The following is a 16,514-nucleotide window of genomic DNA, read 5'->3' as shown; positions in this document are numbered from 1 at the left end:
AGCTAAAAACATTAACTGTAAAACATTATACAACTACATACTGTATTATTTATTTTCAGGTATTTACTGGCAACTTTAGTTGCCAGGTAATTATTGTATTTATTAGAATACAAGAAAGAGTTGTAAACTAGATTACAACGAATTGTTGTTTTCTCAAAAAAAGATTATAGTAAGTTGGTAAAGTAATTGTGATTTACATACAGTAAGAACTTGTAAAACAAGTTTATAGTAATATGTTGGAAGATAGTTAATCAGTAGTTAACTGCAATTTTACAGGACTTAACTGGCAACTTTTTTGCCTGTTGTTTATTGTAAATTCTACAGTATCGATTTGTTACAGTGCACACGGAATCACATCCCCCTCACCCCATGCAAAATTTGCCGGTATCTATAGAGAGACGTCAGAGTGAAAGAGGCACACAAATAGTGCTGCACCTCTTGAGTAGGGGTTGTGGGGATGTTGCTTTCAACTGCAAGCCAGGAAGATATTGAAGACGCCTTAAAATGTAAACATTTTAATTTTTAAGTTATGATCCTACACACAATGTCAACATTATTGCTACTTGCAAATGCATTTTATCAAAAATATGACACGACTGATTGCTTCTTTGGTCCGGCGGCAGCATAGTTAAATTAGAAGTGGCTACACTGCTAATGCTAAGCATGCAGGCTCTGCTCGGCTTACATTTCCATGGTCTCCACTTGACTGATACTTGTTCAACTGATTCAACAGGTTTCTCTGTGTTGCCCGTACTTGAGGGCAGCGCCCTCCAAAAATACCCTGCCCACTGGCTTTATTTTCTCCGCATCAATTTGGCAATACTGCCACATAACCGATGGTGAGGAACTTCTAGTCGAAAAAGCTTAACTTCTGGTCTAAAAAGCTTCATCTTCAGAGGATAATGCCAAGGCATGGCTGTTCTTAGCTACAAGTTTAGCTGATGTTTGATCATTCTTTACATCTTACTGTTAGAGCTAGGCAATATGATGTTATATATTGTGAAGATGTGTATATCGTGTCACTTCTGTACTATCATACCTATTGTCACTTTTCACCTGCATTGTCACCTGCAGTTAAAGTGGAAGTCAACCCAAACATATTTTTTTGAAGAATATGTTCCCAGCAGGCTTACTGGTTGAAACACGGCATTCTGATTAATTTAGCGTTTGTGGAAATTTAATGAAAATTAATAAACAACAAGGTCGGTGAATCCAAATAACCAGAGCTGGGCATCGTCCCTCCGTCCCAGAGTTCCCGACCTGAATATTTAATCGACCGAATCACTGATCTCCATGCTCTGCGTGTGTGTGTGTGTCAGTTGTTTTTGTTTGATATTGCTAAATTGACATTATTAAATTGAGGGTAAAGATTACTAGACTGTGGGAACGCATTACAAAAGTATGGGTACAGATTAGCAAAGAATTTTTTTTTTCTCCTACCCTGACACCAGAGAGGCTCTTGTATGTACTGATTATATATCATCCTTTATAAGGTAATCAATGGGGTGGGGGGTTGTGAATGCTGATGTAAGTGCTCTGATAAAAAGAAAAGGAAAAAAAATTGTGTGAGTTAGGTTCCAAAAATAACCCGTGCTAGGTGACATCCATGAAGTAGGAAATTTCTTTTTTTTTTTTGCAATTATAACACTGTGTTTTAAGGCTGTAAACCTCACCATTAACATTTCTCTCTTGTTTAAACAAGAACAACTCAAAGTTCAAACATTAGCAAGAAAAAAAAGTATACTTTATTATAATATTATTATTATTATTATTGTTGTCCTAATTATTTATTTTGTTTATTATTTTTTAACGAAACAAATGTCAAAACCTTTTTAACCCTTGTGTTATGTTGTGCGTCAATTGACCCGTTTAGAAAATCGAGGAAGAAAAAAAAGGATTAAACTTTGTCTGCTGGCCGTTTTTGAAAATGTTTGTTTCTTAACAATAAAAACATTGCTTTGCGATATTTTTTGATGAGTAAACATTAGAGCAGGTCACACTGACTCATGAACATTATTAATAAATGATCGCAACAGCAAGTTAAAGGTCCAAACATTAGTTTAAGAAAAAAAAGGAAACATTTTCATTCCAATCATGATTTTAATGAACAACATATGAAGTTGCAAACATTAGAATTATTCAATTTTGACACACATATCTCTGACGCTTCCTTCCCTCTGTCCTGACGATTTTTTCAACTCTCCTTCCCGAGAGAAAAACATAGTTAGTTAGGTTTGCAGTTTATTTTCCTTTCTTTTCTTTTTAAACATTTTTTTTCCAGTAAAGAGAGAAAACTCCTACTTTGCGGACAGTTTTATCTGTCACATCAGCCCTCGTGGATCGATTTTAAAGTACTTTTATTAGTTTATAAATGTGTTAATGGTCTTGGGCCATCTTATTTATCTGATTTGCTTTTATCATACCAACCCTCGCGGATCCTGAGGTCCTCTGGCGCCGGCCTTTTATTTGTTCCAATTGTGAGGACCAAAATGCATGGCGAGGCTGCATTCAGCCGTTTTGGTCCTCACCTTTGGAATAGCCTGCCAGAGGACGTCAGGTCTGCAGAGACTGTTGATATTTTTAAGAGGAAGCTCAAGACACACCTTTTTAGTTTGGCTTTCAACAACTTTTAAATAATTTATCTTTTCTTTTGATTGAAGATAATTTTTTAATTTATTTATTTATTTATTATTATTATTTTTTCTATATATTTGTTGGGAGGGAGGGCATGAACGGATTTATTATTATTATTTTTTCTAATTATCTATGTTTTGCTTTGAATGTTTTAAAGCACTTTGAGTTGCATTTTTATGTATGAAAAGTGCTATATAAATAAAATGTGATTGATTGATGTAAGAGCTGTCACACTTCCGTGTGACGTGTCTGAAAAACAGCTGATCGGGTCGGGAAAACTTCAAAATAATGCTCCAACCCTATCAAAACTGCGCTCCACCTCCCCGCCGCCATTGTAAGGATAATGTCCCAGATGTGTGGGAGCGTGTATGCCCCCTTGTCCCTGTTGATGGTCCTGTCTCCACGTTTTCTTATTTTGATAGCCACCTTGACCTATCTTTTGAAGTTATTGGTTTGTGATGTGATGACTTTCCACTTGTCCCAGTCTATAATGTGATTATTTCTTTTGCAGGGATCTGTTATGGCTGATTTCTTGTTTTCTTGTTCTGCTTTTTGTCTTTGTGTTCTCTTTGCTTTATTTATGATTTTTTTCTGCGTTACTGGTTGGGATGGGGTTCTTGTTGTTGAGGCTTGCCGGAGTTATTGCTTCTTATTTGCATCTGTGGTTGAATCTCAGGTGTTTTTTTTTTTTTTTTTTTTACGTGCAAGCATTATTTCTAATCTTTCCCGGCGGTGGAGGGCGACGTCACTGTCACGTCCGTCTCTTCCTTGTAGTAGCGTTATAATGTTCATTTTGTCTTCTTTAAAATGTTCATCTTGTCTTTTTCTTTAAAATAGGTTTAGAGATTATTTTTTTACAGACATTTTTCTCCCAGTAAAGAGAAATTCTTACCTTGCTGACAGTTTCAGCTGTCACTTCAGCCGCCGTCGGAGCTGTCACACTTGCATATGACGTGTCTAAAAAACAGCTGATTGGGTCGGGGAAACACTAAATGCAGTCATGGCACGGAAGAGATGTATTCAAATTGATCTATACCTTAGCCAATCAAAATGCAGAAAACAATGGGGTGGTAAGTTGTACGCTGTAAAAAAAAAACAGCATTCTGAATTGTATTGAAAAGAAGTACAAGCAGTCAATTACAGCACAATACGGGTGTTCGTGTGATGTAAAAAGCAGCATACAAAATAGCACTGTCAAAAAATCTGCGATGTAGTGAGTCCGGGAAAGGTGAACCGCAGTATAGCGAGGGACCACTGTATCTGTCTCTCTGTGCGGCCCAGTACTAAATTTCCCCCGATTGGTGGATGGGGACCATGGGTCTTTAGCATGTTAAATGCTACAAAGGCAGACCGCAAAGTATCAAAAATCCAAAAACACATTTTTCCCGCCGAAGTGATGAAAAAAATGCTGCCCTACGGTTACAGTACAATATTGCCTTTTAGTTTTCACTTGATAGAGACATAATACATATTCATGAAGTAAGCAACTTGTGATTCCAAACAAAGTATAGCCAAGGCTTAAGCAGATTGGGCCTGCCGTTAATGACTTCTTCTTTTAAGCCCTCATAAAACGGCCCCCAATTTCCTTGCGCTTGTAGTCCATGAGAATGTTTAATACCATTATGAATCATTTTTAATCCGTTTGCTTTTAATTAAGAAACAGCATGTTGCAGTCCTATCAGCCTGTGCCAGCACACAGATTAATTGCCGTTTAAGATAGCTGCCCATGATTGGCGCAACGTATTAGCTAACAAGTCTGGCTTCTCAAGATACTTTACACTACCTTGCGAACTTGGCAGCAGTCCAAGGTTAATCATCCCCCTTTTCTCTGTTGTTCACATACATACCGTACACAAACATTAAAGCTATTGTCTCACGTGACTTCCTGTTTGATGCCTTACTCTGATGTATTCTGTAGACCTTTCAAATGGAAGGCAAAGTTATCACTGCTCGAGGAGCATGTTGGATAGTGGTCTTACTTTTAGTCACAGACTGCAGGTGACATGCAGAAACCTGTCAATTTGGGGTAGACTTAGAACATTCATTTTGTTGTTTATATGATGCAAAATTGGCCTTTCCTTTTTGCTTTTAATTTTATTGAGTATAATGATGCAGACTGTATGGTACTGTCATGGTGAAAAAGGAGCTGAGCCAAAAGGCAAAGCTCTTGATATAGCGGTCCACCGACCATTCTATCCTCACCTATGTTCACGAGCTGTGGGTTGTGACTGAAAGAACAAGATCATGAATAGAAGCGGCCAAAATAAGTTCTCCTACGTAGGATATCTTATCAGTCATCAGGGAAGGGCTCAGAGTACAGCTGCTCCTCCTCCGCATTGAGATGAGCCAGCTGAAGTTGTCCGGGCATCTAGTTAGGATGACCCAGGACACGTTGGTGAGACTATGGTTTTGTTCAATCCGCAGTTAGAGCTGAGTTATAGATATCACAAAGACGATAGGAAAGTGTCTATGGTGTCACTTGTGTACTATTGTGCCTATAGTGATTTTTGTAAATTTGGATTTTCACAAAATTTTAGCGATACAAAATTTATCACGTGCATTGTCACCTGCAGTAAATTGCTGGTAGTAAGAATGACAGCGCAACCTTGAAATGACAAGCAAAAGCCTTCTGTAACCATTCTTAACATAGCAGACGAAACAAAAACCAAGCAATGTGAATCATATTACATGCTCGTGTCGGGTCGTTCTCGAACTATTCGTTCAAAAAAAATGACTCTTTTCAGTGAACATGAGTGAATGGTTCACTTCCTCAAGTGTTTCGTTCTTTTTTTTATACCTTTATAACGGGAGGGGCGAACGATTTGGCAAACAAATGTTTTGAATGGTTCTTTTGGATTAACTGATTCTAAGGAGCAGCAGATAAGAAGTTGTGTTATGCTGAATATGTGATACAGCTATTAGCTAACGACCAATGTGGTAGATTCCGTTTTAGTTGTTTGTCCTAGTCTTTTGCTGGTAGAGTGCAGAAACAACAACTAAATGCGTTTTGGGGGGGTTTATATTTCAATTTCTTGCAGTTTAACCTTAAAGCTTTGTTGAGCTTTTAGCCATGTTAAATTGCTAATTCCTCAACAAAAACATTCCCAAAGTAGTGTTTTCCTTCCACCCTTCTCAGAGTATTCCTGCTAATTCCTGCTCTCTAAACACCAGCTCAACCCAATCCAACAAAGAACTGGGTCCTCACTTCTCTGCGTCACAAAGTGAGAAGCCACCCCCGTACTCTCCCTGAAGACAAAAACAAATATTATATATATATATATTAGGCCTGCACGATGTGTCTTTTGAACATCGCGATTGCAATGTGCGCATGCGCGATAGTCACATCGTAGGACGTGCGATGTTTTAACTTTTTTTTTTCTTAGAACATGCAAACTTTTGTTTTGCTTAAAAAAAGCAGCAAGCTACTCCGTGGTACACAGCCTGTCTCGCTCACCCACTCCTTCCTGACAATCAGTCACTCTTCCTGCCTCCCCCTCCACTCTGCTGTCTGCTAACAGGCAAGGAGACGACAGCGGCAAAAGCGGCAGTGGATTTACGTAGTCCCCAAAAGAAAGTCAACATCCAAAATATGAAAGTATTTCAGCTATAAAAAGGAAGATTCAGAACAACAAAACCTTTGCCAACAGTGCCTGGCCGTTGTTGCTGCAATCGCCGTCACAAGCCCCTGTATGAGCAGTCCAAACTAAGAAGTGGGACCCGAGGTGAAACTGCATCTATTCAAAAAACAATTACAGACGCCTTCGCCAGCATAACTCCTTAGGATAATAAATCCAAACAGCACCAACAAATCACAGATGCAATATGTTTTACGGACCGTTTTAGTTATTGTTATATTTTTGGGAACAACTCAGAGGACAAATGTACCTGCCCTTTAAATTTTAATATTTTTGTTCTAATTTGTGTCCAACTTTGCTGCAGTTTCACAAAGGTTTTTCTTATCTTAATGTTGTATTTTTGTAAACAACTCAGGCGCTAGTACACCTGCTTTTTAATTTTTTAATATTTTATAGTTTAGTTTAAAGGTGTTTATAACTCTGCTGCTGCTTTAGAGGTTTTTTATTTTCTTCTATATTTTGAAATGAATCAAGGGTCTAGTGCACCTGCTCTTTTTATTTCTTTGTTTAAAATATGTTTAATATGTTGCTGCTGTTTACATTGAAGTGTGAAATACAATGTTAAATAATCTATTATATTACAGAGACATGACCTCTGTGATCCCTTTTATATACAGCAATCATCATTCACAGATGAATCCCCTTAGTCTGGATTAAACGATATTATATGAGTCCAATGATGTCATGGTGAGTTAACCAAATTATTCCCAAACAAATCTATTCAAGTCATCTGGTGAAAATTCTGTTTTTAACATTGCAATATGTATTGCAATATATCGCAATCCCCCCAAAAATCGCAATGTTATTTCTTACCAACATCGTGCAGCCCTAACACATATATATATATATGCCCTAACACATATATATATATGCCAATATATATATATATATATATATATATATATATATATATATATATATATATTAGGGCTGTCAAGCGATTAACATTTTTTAATCAAGCTAATCATACCTCTACTCACATTTTTCTGGGGCTGAATTAGTTTGCTCTTATAAAATCTGTCAAATGAAATACTAAAATTAACTTAAAATCTGTTTTAAGATAAGAGGTATGGTGTTTGAATGGGAAAAATACAAATACATAACAGAATTTGAAACATTTATTTAACAACTCAGCTCGTATAAATCAGTCAAAATAGTGTATTTTTTTTACAGTGCAGAGCTTGAACCGATTAAAGTGCCACATAAAGTGAAAATGTGTTTCAAGTTGTGTTTGGCATTGCCCACATTGAACTGCCAACTTAAGGAGCAGACAAGCACACAGTAAACAATAGCTGGTGCTTCAAAGCACGAGGCTGGTTGTACTTCGATGAAACGACAGTTCATCACTGCAATATGTACATACAACTTTGGTTTTATCCAGACATCCATTAGGCAGCTTTTTAAAATGGAATTTGCCATGAAGCAGGTCTGGGTCAGTCTCCTCACTCTTCGTGGCTGGCTGCATTTTGCTCTGCATTTCACCTCGGGGGCGTAAACATCTGCGTAGGGAGACTACGGGAACTAGTTGCAGTCAAACTTAGTTTTATGATTAAATAGTAGGGATGGGACGAGACAAAAATCCCACGAGACGAGATGTCTCACAAGATTGAGTCCGTGAGAACGAGACGAGACGAGATTTTTGCAAAATTTCGATTATAAAAAATACCTAATGTAATTTTTTCAGTTTTCAAAATGTTTTTTATCGAACAGACTGCAAGAAAATTAATCATCTAGCTCTAAAGTGCGAATGCAAACAGGAGTCACTTTGGTTACATGCTCTCAAATATTGCTGCAGTAACAGCTAAAGCTGAGATCTTTCTTCTTACTGAATACTGACAAAATCCAACTGTGCTCGTGGGGCACTAACTCAATTGTATATAGTGTTTTATGTTAATTTATTGGCTTTATTTATTTATATTTTTATTTATATTTTATATATTTGTTAATATTTATTGATATATTTATTAATAGATGTATCACTGCCTCTTATTGTTTTTTTTAATTTATTGTTTTGTTTTTAAAGTGCTTTGTTACAGTTCTAGCTGTTATGAAATACGATATATAAATAAGATTGTATTGTATTGTAGAGTTCAACTTGTTTCTCAGTCGATCTTCAACAAGAGGAATGTCACTGCGTCTATGTCAAGATTTCTGCAACTCGTCGTAGTTCTGGGCTCCTCAGAGCCGCAGATACGGCACCCCGCTGCTCTAGATTGCGAGCCATCATGTCCAAAGAGTTGTTCTAGCGCGTGATTTTGTCCATAATTAGTTTGTGTGCAGGCAACTTGAGCTGTCTTTATTTAGACGTCAAAAGTGCTGCTGCTGTTGAGCATCGGTGAAAAAAAGAAACTATACGCTTGACACGTCTAAACAAACATGATACGCGGCCAACTTTGGACCAGCTGCACTAGCGTTGCGTTCATTGCCTGCACGATAAGCACTTAATGTGTGGCTCAAAGCCAGCCTCACGTATCGCCACATCCATATTGCGAGCGTTGTCGGTCACAACAGCAACTTCGTGATTTGGCCTCGAAAGTTCCCATTCGGTGACAGCTCATTTTAGGACATCTGCTATATTCACCTGGACTCCAAAACACTGTAAAATCCCAAGAGATCTCCTCCCATCCCTATTAAATAGCGTTATTTTTTTTAACGGCGTCATTTTTGTTTTTTTCCGGAATATGTTCTGTGCAGCCCACTAGTTCAGACAAGTCATTCTAATTAATACTGCTTTTGTGGAATATGAGTTAAGCAGCCAAATCCACCTGCTTTTAGCCATCTCAGGGGGCAGCCATTTTGTCACTTCTGTCGACTGAAAATGACATCACAGATGCTCAGGGCTTAGATAACGACCAATGGCTCAGATTCAGAAAACAGATGAACTGTGATTGGTCATTACCTGAGCCCTGAGACACTGTGATGTTATTTTCAGTTGACAGAAGTGACAAATTGGCCGCCCCCGGAGATGGCTAAAAATGGGTGGATTAACTCGTATTCTGCAAATGCAATATTTATCAGAATGCCTTGTTTCAACTAGTGGGCCTGCATAGAACATATTCTTGAAAAAATTATGTTTGGGTTGACTTGCTCTTTAAGGGCAAGCAAGAAAAACATATCTAATCTAATGAGCAGTCTATGTAACCATATTGTCACTGGCATGTGAAAAACACTTATGTCCATTTTTTTTTCAATTTTCTTATTTTTATGTTAATGGTGTTTCCGCATTACAGACATCGAATAACGTGTAAATTATTTTTTTTTCCAAAATTGGACATAAGTGTTTTACTCAATTCCACCGACACGCCTTCCACTGAGGAAGCAGAGCCTGGAGACTCTGAGGTGGGCTCTCCTATCTCTGGGGTTGAAGTAACCGAGGTAGTCAAAAAGCTCCTCGGTGGCAAAGCCCTGGGGGTGGATGAGATCCGCCCGGAGTTCATAAAGGCTCTGGATGTTGAGGGGCTGTCATGGTTGACACGTCTCTACAACATCGCGTGGACATCAGGGACAGTGCCTCTGGATTGGCAGACCGGGGTAGTGGTCCCCGTGTGCTCCAATTACAGAAAGATCACACTCCTCAGCCTCCCTGGCAAGGTCTATTCAGGGGTGCTGGAGAGGAGGGTCCGTCGGAAGGTCGAATCTCGGATTCAGGAGGAGCAATGTGGTTTTCGTCCCGGCCGTGGAACAGTGGACCAGCTCTACACCCTCAGCAGGGTCCTCGAGGGTGCATGGGAGTTCGTCCAACCAGTCTACATGTGTTTTGTGGACTTCGAGAAGGCGTTCGACCGTGTCCCTCGGGGAGTTCTGTGGGGGGTGCTTCGGGAGTACGGGGTACCAAGCCCCCTGATAAGGGCTGTCCAGTTCCTGTACCACCGATGTCAGAGTTTGGTCCGCATTGCGGGCAGTAAGTCGGATTCGTTTCCAGTGAGGGTTGGACTCCGCCAAGGCTGATTCTGTTCATAACTTTTATGGACAGAATTTCTAGGCGCAGCTTAGGTGTCAAGGGGGTCCGGTTTGGTGGCCTCGGTATTGCATCCCTGCTTTTTGCAGATGATGTGGTACTGTTGGCTTCTTCAAGCCAGGATCTCCAACTCTCGCTGGAGCGGTTCGCAGCCGAGTGTGAAACGGTCGGAATGAAAATCAGCACCTCCAAATCTGAGAACATGGTCCTCAGTCGGAAAAGGGTGGCGTGCCCTCTCCGGGTCGGGAATGGGATTCTGCCTCAAGTGGAGGAGTTCAAGTAACTTGGGGTCTTGTTCACGAGTGAGGGTAAGATGGAACGGGACATCGACAGGCGGATCGGTGCAGTGTCTGCTGTGATGCGGACCCTGTATCGGTCTGTAGTGGAGCTGTGGGTCATGACCGAAAGAACAAGATCTCGGATACAAGCGGCCGAAATGGGTTTCCTTCGCAGGGTGTCCGGGCTCTCCCTTAGAGATAGGGTGAGAAGTTCGGCCATCCGTGAGGGACTCAGAGTCCAGCCGCTGCTCCTCCGCGTTGAGAGGAGCCAGTTGAGGTGGCTCGGGCATCTGATTAGGATGCCTCCTGGACGCCTCCCTGGTGAGGTGTTCTGGGCATGTCCCACCGGCAGGAGACCCAGAACACGCTGGAGAGACTATGTCTCCCGGCTTGCCTGGGAACGCCTTGGGATCCCTCCGGAAGAGCTGGAAGATGTTGCTGGGGAGAGGGAAGTCTGGGCTTCCCTGCTGAAGCTGCTGCCTCCGCGACCTGACTTCGGATAAGCGGGAGATAATGGATGGATGGATGGATGTTTTTCACAGGACAGCGATGATATGCTGTATGCGTATATGTACAGTATGTATTTATATGCTGCAGCTGTGTATGCTATAAGCTAAATATTAAGATATGTGCATTTTTGCGTTGAACTTGTTGACTCAGTGTTGGCATTAGACGTACGTAGCCGATTCTGGCTCTGGATCCGGAGGCACATCGCATCGTTCTCTGGCTAGGGGTCAACCGAATGAGCTCGTCAGGCCAGCTCGGGCAGGATCCCCGACCCCGCGAAGGGCGACTGCTGCCGCAGCTACGGAGATCCATGGGAAGGGCCAGATGAACATCTTTAGTCACCGCCGCCGCGGCCCGCGCTTGCTGGTTCGAGCAAGCGGAGGGGCTAACTGAGAGGGGCAGCCAGTTGTCAGCTGCTGTGCACTTGCGACGCAGCTTATCTTTCCTACTTCATTCGTGCTTCTTCTGCGCGGCTAACTAGAAATCAAAACTTAGCACCGTCATTCTAAAATCTGAACGTCTGACAGACCACACGCTAACAATTTCCACACTAACAATTTCCTCCAGTCTTGTAGTTTAGCTGGTCATGGTCTCATCTTCGTCATGAAAAGAAGGAGCGTTAACGAAATTTCATCATCTTCATCGTGGACAAAAACAACACTGATTCTGAATGAATGACTGGCAATTAGCTTTGCGAGCCGCTCACTACTTCATCCATGGTACATATGAAATTGTAAATATGATTGCCCCAGTTCAATGTTGTTGTAAAATACAAAATATGTGGACTCTACATACACTGTATTTTTGTCACTCCTTCTGTGCATTTGATAGGCTATACTTTGCAAAGTGGCCACATCGTGCAAAGGCAATTCATATTTTAGTGGAGACTTGCCATGTGAAATGTTACGGCAGAACCTAACACGCTGCGAGTGTCGCCATCAGGCGCACTTCCATCCCGTTGCGCACCTGTTGTTATAACAACGGAGGCCTTTGGTGCCGGGCCAAGCAGAGTAGTGTGTGTGGTGCTTGGTTATTTTAGTTAACTCGTTGATGCCAAAACATATAAATACATCTGCCGAATCGTTGTTCGTGGATGCCATGACGTATTAATACATTATCAGTGTTTTTTTTTGTTTCACAAATTTCCTTATATGCAGCGCTTGAGTATGTGTAGGCTCTCCGGCAACACCACGTGAGGAGGTGACGTGCGGAAGGACTCTTGCTCAGAGCTTTTTCAATCAAAGAAAGGTGACATAGATGATGATGTAACGTGCACGCGATCGTGGTGACCGCCGTACGTGTGGAAAATTGAATTGAATTCCCCAGAAAAATGGTTGAGTGTCAATGTATAGACAGGAGAGGAGTGACCACCTCTTTTATAGGCGGCGTGAACATGCACAGTGCAGTGTTTATCTTACAATAAACTGTTATTTTCTGATGAAAGCACCATTTTTGTGTTCTTTATGATTTAATAAAGCATTGTTTAGATATTGAGGTATCACAAATGCAAAAAAAAAACAGCATGGAAGTTAAAGTTCTGCTTGAAATGCGTCCTTTCACAAAAAGCTCTTTGAAACGAGTATTTTCAAAAAACTTACCAATGTTCAACCGCTGTTTATTAAAGAATGGTAAAGTGTAGAAACCTACTTTTTTCTGATGAAAGAAGAGGATCAAAGCTTTCTTTTGGTAGGTTCAATGTGTACATAGATACAGAACAAAATTTTCTGTAGACCTTCAAAAATTCATCAGAATGGTAAAAAATGGCTGGCGCTCCCCATTTGAGAACATCATCTGTATGAGTTGAAATGAATGAAAACTAACAAAATAACTAAAACTAAAATTAAGGCCACGAATCCACTTAAGAAGTTGGCAACCTGGCAAACAAGGCATCCAACTTTATTTAATTAGGGTGCATGCATATGCATCTAACTTTAGAAGTGATGTTATGCACTGCATTTATTATAATTCAAAGTCTGTGGACTGTTAAGCTGTGCCCTGTATGATCCAAATGTTTTAAAATATTTTGGGGGAATTTATACTACACAATACTTACCATGGTGTTTTTTTTAAATCCTGCACACAAGTAAAACTAATACTAAACATAACTAAAACTAAATTAAAACGACTGTATTTTCTGGACTATATGCCGCACCTTTATATAAGCTACGCTATTTAAAAAAAAAAATAATGAAAAAAACACATAAGCAGCACCTATTTATGTTGAAAAATTAACTGCATTAACATTTTTGAACTGTACATTTACACATATGTACCTGAACAGATTCTTTCCTAACAACCCCTTTTAACATGGGAGCCAATTTGCTGATTAAAACAGAACAGAACCAAGAGAAAATAAACAGTATTTATCTATTTTCATTTCTCCTGTTTGAAATTACAAGTCACTTTAATCATTTTTGCTGAAACCCATTAAGTCGTCTTCTTCTGTTGAACATTTAGATATTTACTGCAGTTACAGACCGATTTTGAACTGTAAATGCACATGTGTACCTGAAAAGATTCTTTCCTAACAGTGCCTTTTAACACAGCAGCAACTACTGTGATTGGGGCCGCGGAGAAGGACGACCGGCAAAAGGTTGCGCTCCTTTTGACAGTGGCAGGGTCTGAAGTTATAGATGTCTTCAACAGCTTCCAACTGACGGAGTAGGAACAAAATGATTATGGAACAGTGCTGAGAAAATGTTAACGATTCTGTACAACGAAACGAAACATATGTATGTGTTCAACAGCAGAAATCAAATGGAGACAGAGTCAGTCGAGGAATTTATTACTGACTGACTTAAAACTCAAATGTCACTCGTGCAACTTTGGAGAGCTGGCAAACTCCCTCATCAGGGACAGGATCGTGATGGAAATTAGAGATAAAGGACTTAAAGAAAAGCTTCTGGGAGAAGTTGATTTGACATTGGTGTCAGGTTCATAAGTTAGACATTTCATAACACAGCATCAATGAAGAGGGTAGACGCTCAATTTTTGTTACCAGCTTGCAAGGAGAAGGCACTATCTGCTATGCTTGGTCTGTACAGCAATAATTCTCTCTAAGTTCTAAAAAAAAATCTTCGTCTCCTTTCTTTTTATTGGTTTTGTCAGGTTCCCTGGTTACATGAGTGTCTCCAACCTAAGAGTTGGGGTTTTATGCAAGTTGTTGGAGACACGTTGACTTGTTTGCTGTATGTGTGTGAGAATTTTCCATCTTTATTTAAGATGATAGAGGTACGTGAGTTGGTTATCTATGTGTGTGTGTATGGGTGAGAAATTCCTTGTTTCCATGAGTCAAATCTGCGCCAAGCATTACATTGCAAAACATTTCTGCCACATCAACAACTTTCTAATCTATATCAGAGAAGAGAGCCAAAGTCTCCGTCTTGCATCTTCTTTTCACTCTTTTCTTCGTGTACTGTTATTATAAAATAGATATTTAAGCAGAAGCAGTTTCTTCATTTCGAGCACATACAAGAGCAGAAGCAATATTCTTAATTGCAGCACAATAGTATTTCACATAGATATTGCAATCAAGTAATACTATTGCTCTAATTTGAACTATATATGTATATCACTAAATCATTCAACACTATATGTTTATTCAATCTTAGCAACTAGGCAAATGTGTGATATCGATTTAATAATTATTCCTACATTTCACCTCTGTTTATCCCACATTTGTACAATTTATTTATCATCACACAGAACCTCCCATCAGGCTTTATTCAGTGGAATCATTAATGATGTACAAACAGAACTACGCCCAGAAGGCCACCTCTTGAAGGATACGTAATATGTCTACTCAAATAGACGTGGTTGATAGTCATGGACGCCTGTATCACTAGTGTCAACTTCGTTCACCTGCACCAGCAATGGATATACTTCACTCTACATAGCTGTAGTAGGAGAGATGACTGTAGTAATCAGTCGGCTAAGGAGAGCCTGAATACATGGAATACAACAACATCCACACAAAGTTAAAACAGCTGCGAACACACCAAGAGAAACGTTTTGTCCCACCATTCAGACCACATGGTTGTAGTCACTCCAGAGGGCTCCTTCATCTTCCTGTTGAGGGTGCGGAGGCTTGCAATGGCTCTTTTCAGCGACCCATCAGGGGAGGTGTTGTTCGGGATAAAGGTGCAACACTCAGACCCAAACAAAGCACATACCCCATTTGTTTCAGCCAGGAGCATATGCACCGCAATGCGGTTCTGAAAAGCCATGAGTGATGTAGCTGCCAATTGTTCTTTAACGGCCAAAAAGCCCTCTTCAGTGTAGTTCCCCAGCTTCTGAATATTGTAGTGGGGGTAGTTGATTCTATCAACATTTTTGTTTGGTGTGATCCACACAAAAATTGATTCCCCCTGCAGCAATTTGGTTTACTAATTTGTATTGATCCTCTGGGTACTCAAATTGCATCAATATAAGTAGGGTCTCCATTTTTCCAGGAGACACTTCGCTTTCCGAAATAGGGTTCCCGTATTCGTCCCGTAACGATAGCGCAGCCATCTCTATTTGTTTCACTGTGGACGAGAACAGAGTAAGCAGTGACACTAATGCACAGACACCAGTCGCATTTCTAAGAGTATCAAATAGTTTGTTTTTTCCGCACCACCGCCGTATGTCACTGTGAGGAATCAGTGGGTTTTTTTATAACTAAAATGTTGGGACACCAAGTAGAATTCAAAACCCCCACTTGATTTCCTTTTCCGGTCATATTTATCCACACAAATTCAGCAGGCACCACCTTAGTGGAGAACACTGGTGTCACAGGAACTGCCTTAGTTGGAGGATACGCTTCATGCCACTTATCACACGAGCTTCGGGGCTCAGCTGTAGTCATCACCTAATCAAAACAAGATAGAGATAACAAAGCTGGAATTATACGTAGTAATGGTCGGGGCCACATACAGGTAACACAACTAGAATTTGTGGAGGCTTGCTCCATTAGAAACAACCAATTATTGCCAACCTGTGAGACGCCCGTGTTTGCCAGAATTTTGTCATCTGTAGTAAACTTATTCTTTAACTTTAAAACTATACCTTCAGTAGCATTAGTCTTCACCTTAGCAACAGTTTGTGTATCTTCTTCTGTCATTGGTTGTAAAGGGTTAACATGTAAGGCTTGAATTGGTGTGGACAGGGCAGAAGACACACACATAATTATTGGATAGTAAGGATGAACAAAGCTACTAAGGGGACCCAAATAGAACTTTAAACATGGGCTAGGTCCGCAAGAAATATAACCCTTAGTTGTTGCTTCTAATTGAATTCCAATGGGTGAACTTGCCATTTTTATCAAAGGTCGGACTGTCTTTGCACAAATATCTGTGGTCCACTCATCCCAACTCGGACCAGTCTCGGCAACCAGATGTTACCACAAACCTTTGTTTACAGTGAGATACCATGTATACTTCTGACCGTAAGCTTCAGCAAATGCCTGTCTAGTTTCGCTATTATCGTCAGCTATGGCTGTTCCGAGGGTAGCTGATGTGAGGA

The 16,514-nt window shown here is 40.2% G+C and overlaps 1 protein-coding gene across 1 annotated transcript in view; it reads right to left on the bottom strand.

Moving 5' to 3' along the window:
• The window catches only part of LOC147145391 (endogenous retrovirus group V member 1 Env polyprotein-like), a gene marked incomplete at its 5' end in the record, with an annotated part of 97,941 nt that extends 82,282 nt beyond the window's left edge, over positions 1 to 15,659 (bottom strand). Inside the window, one exon of the mRNA XM_086036090.1 lies at positions 15,584 to 15,659. Within this exon, the coding sequence (XP_085892216.1) occupies positions 15,584 to 15,659 (76 nt within the window). The remainder of the gene's footprint in view (positions 1 to 15,583) is intronic.
• Between the last annotated feature and the right edge of the window lie 855 nt (positions 15,660 to 16,514).

This window comes from Filicampus tigris, chromosome 7 (assembly GCF_054856515.1).
Source record: "Filicampus tigris isolate MCC_2025a chromosome 7, RoL_Ftig_1.0, whole genome shotgun sequence".
In the NCBI taxonomy this organism is placed as follows: domain Eukaryota; kingdom Metazoa; phylum Chordata; class Actinopteri; order Syngnathiformes; family Syngnathidae; genus Filicampus; species Filicampus tigris.
This window is presented reverse-complemented; position numbering and strand designations above follow the sequence as displayed.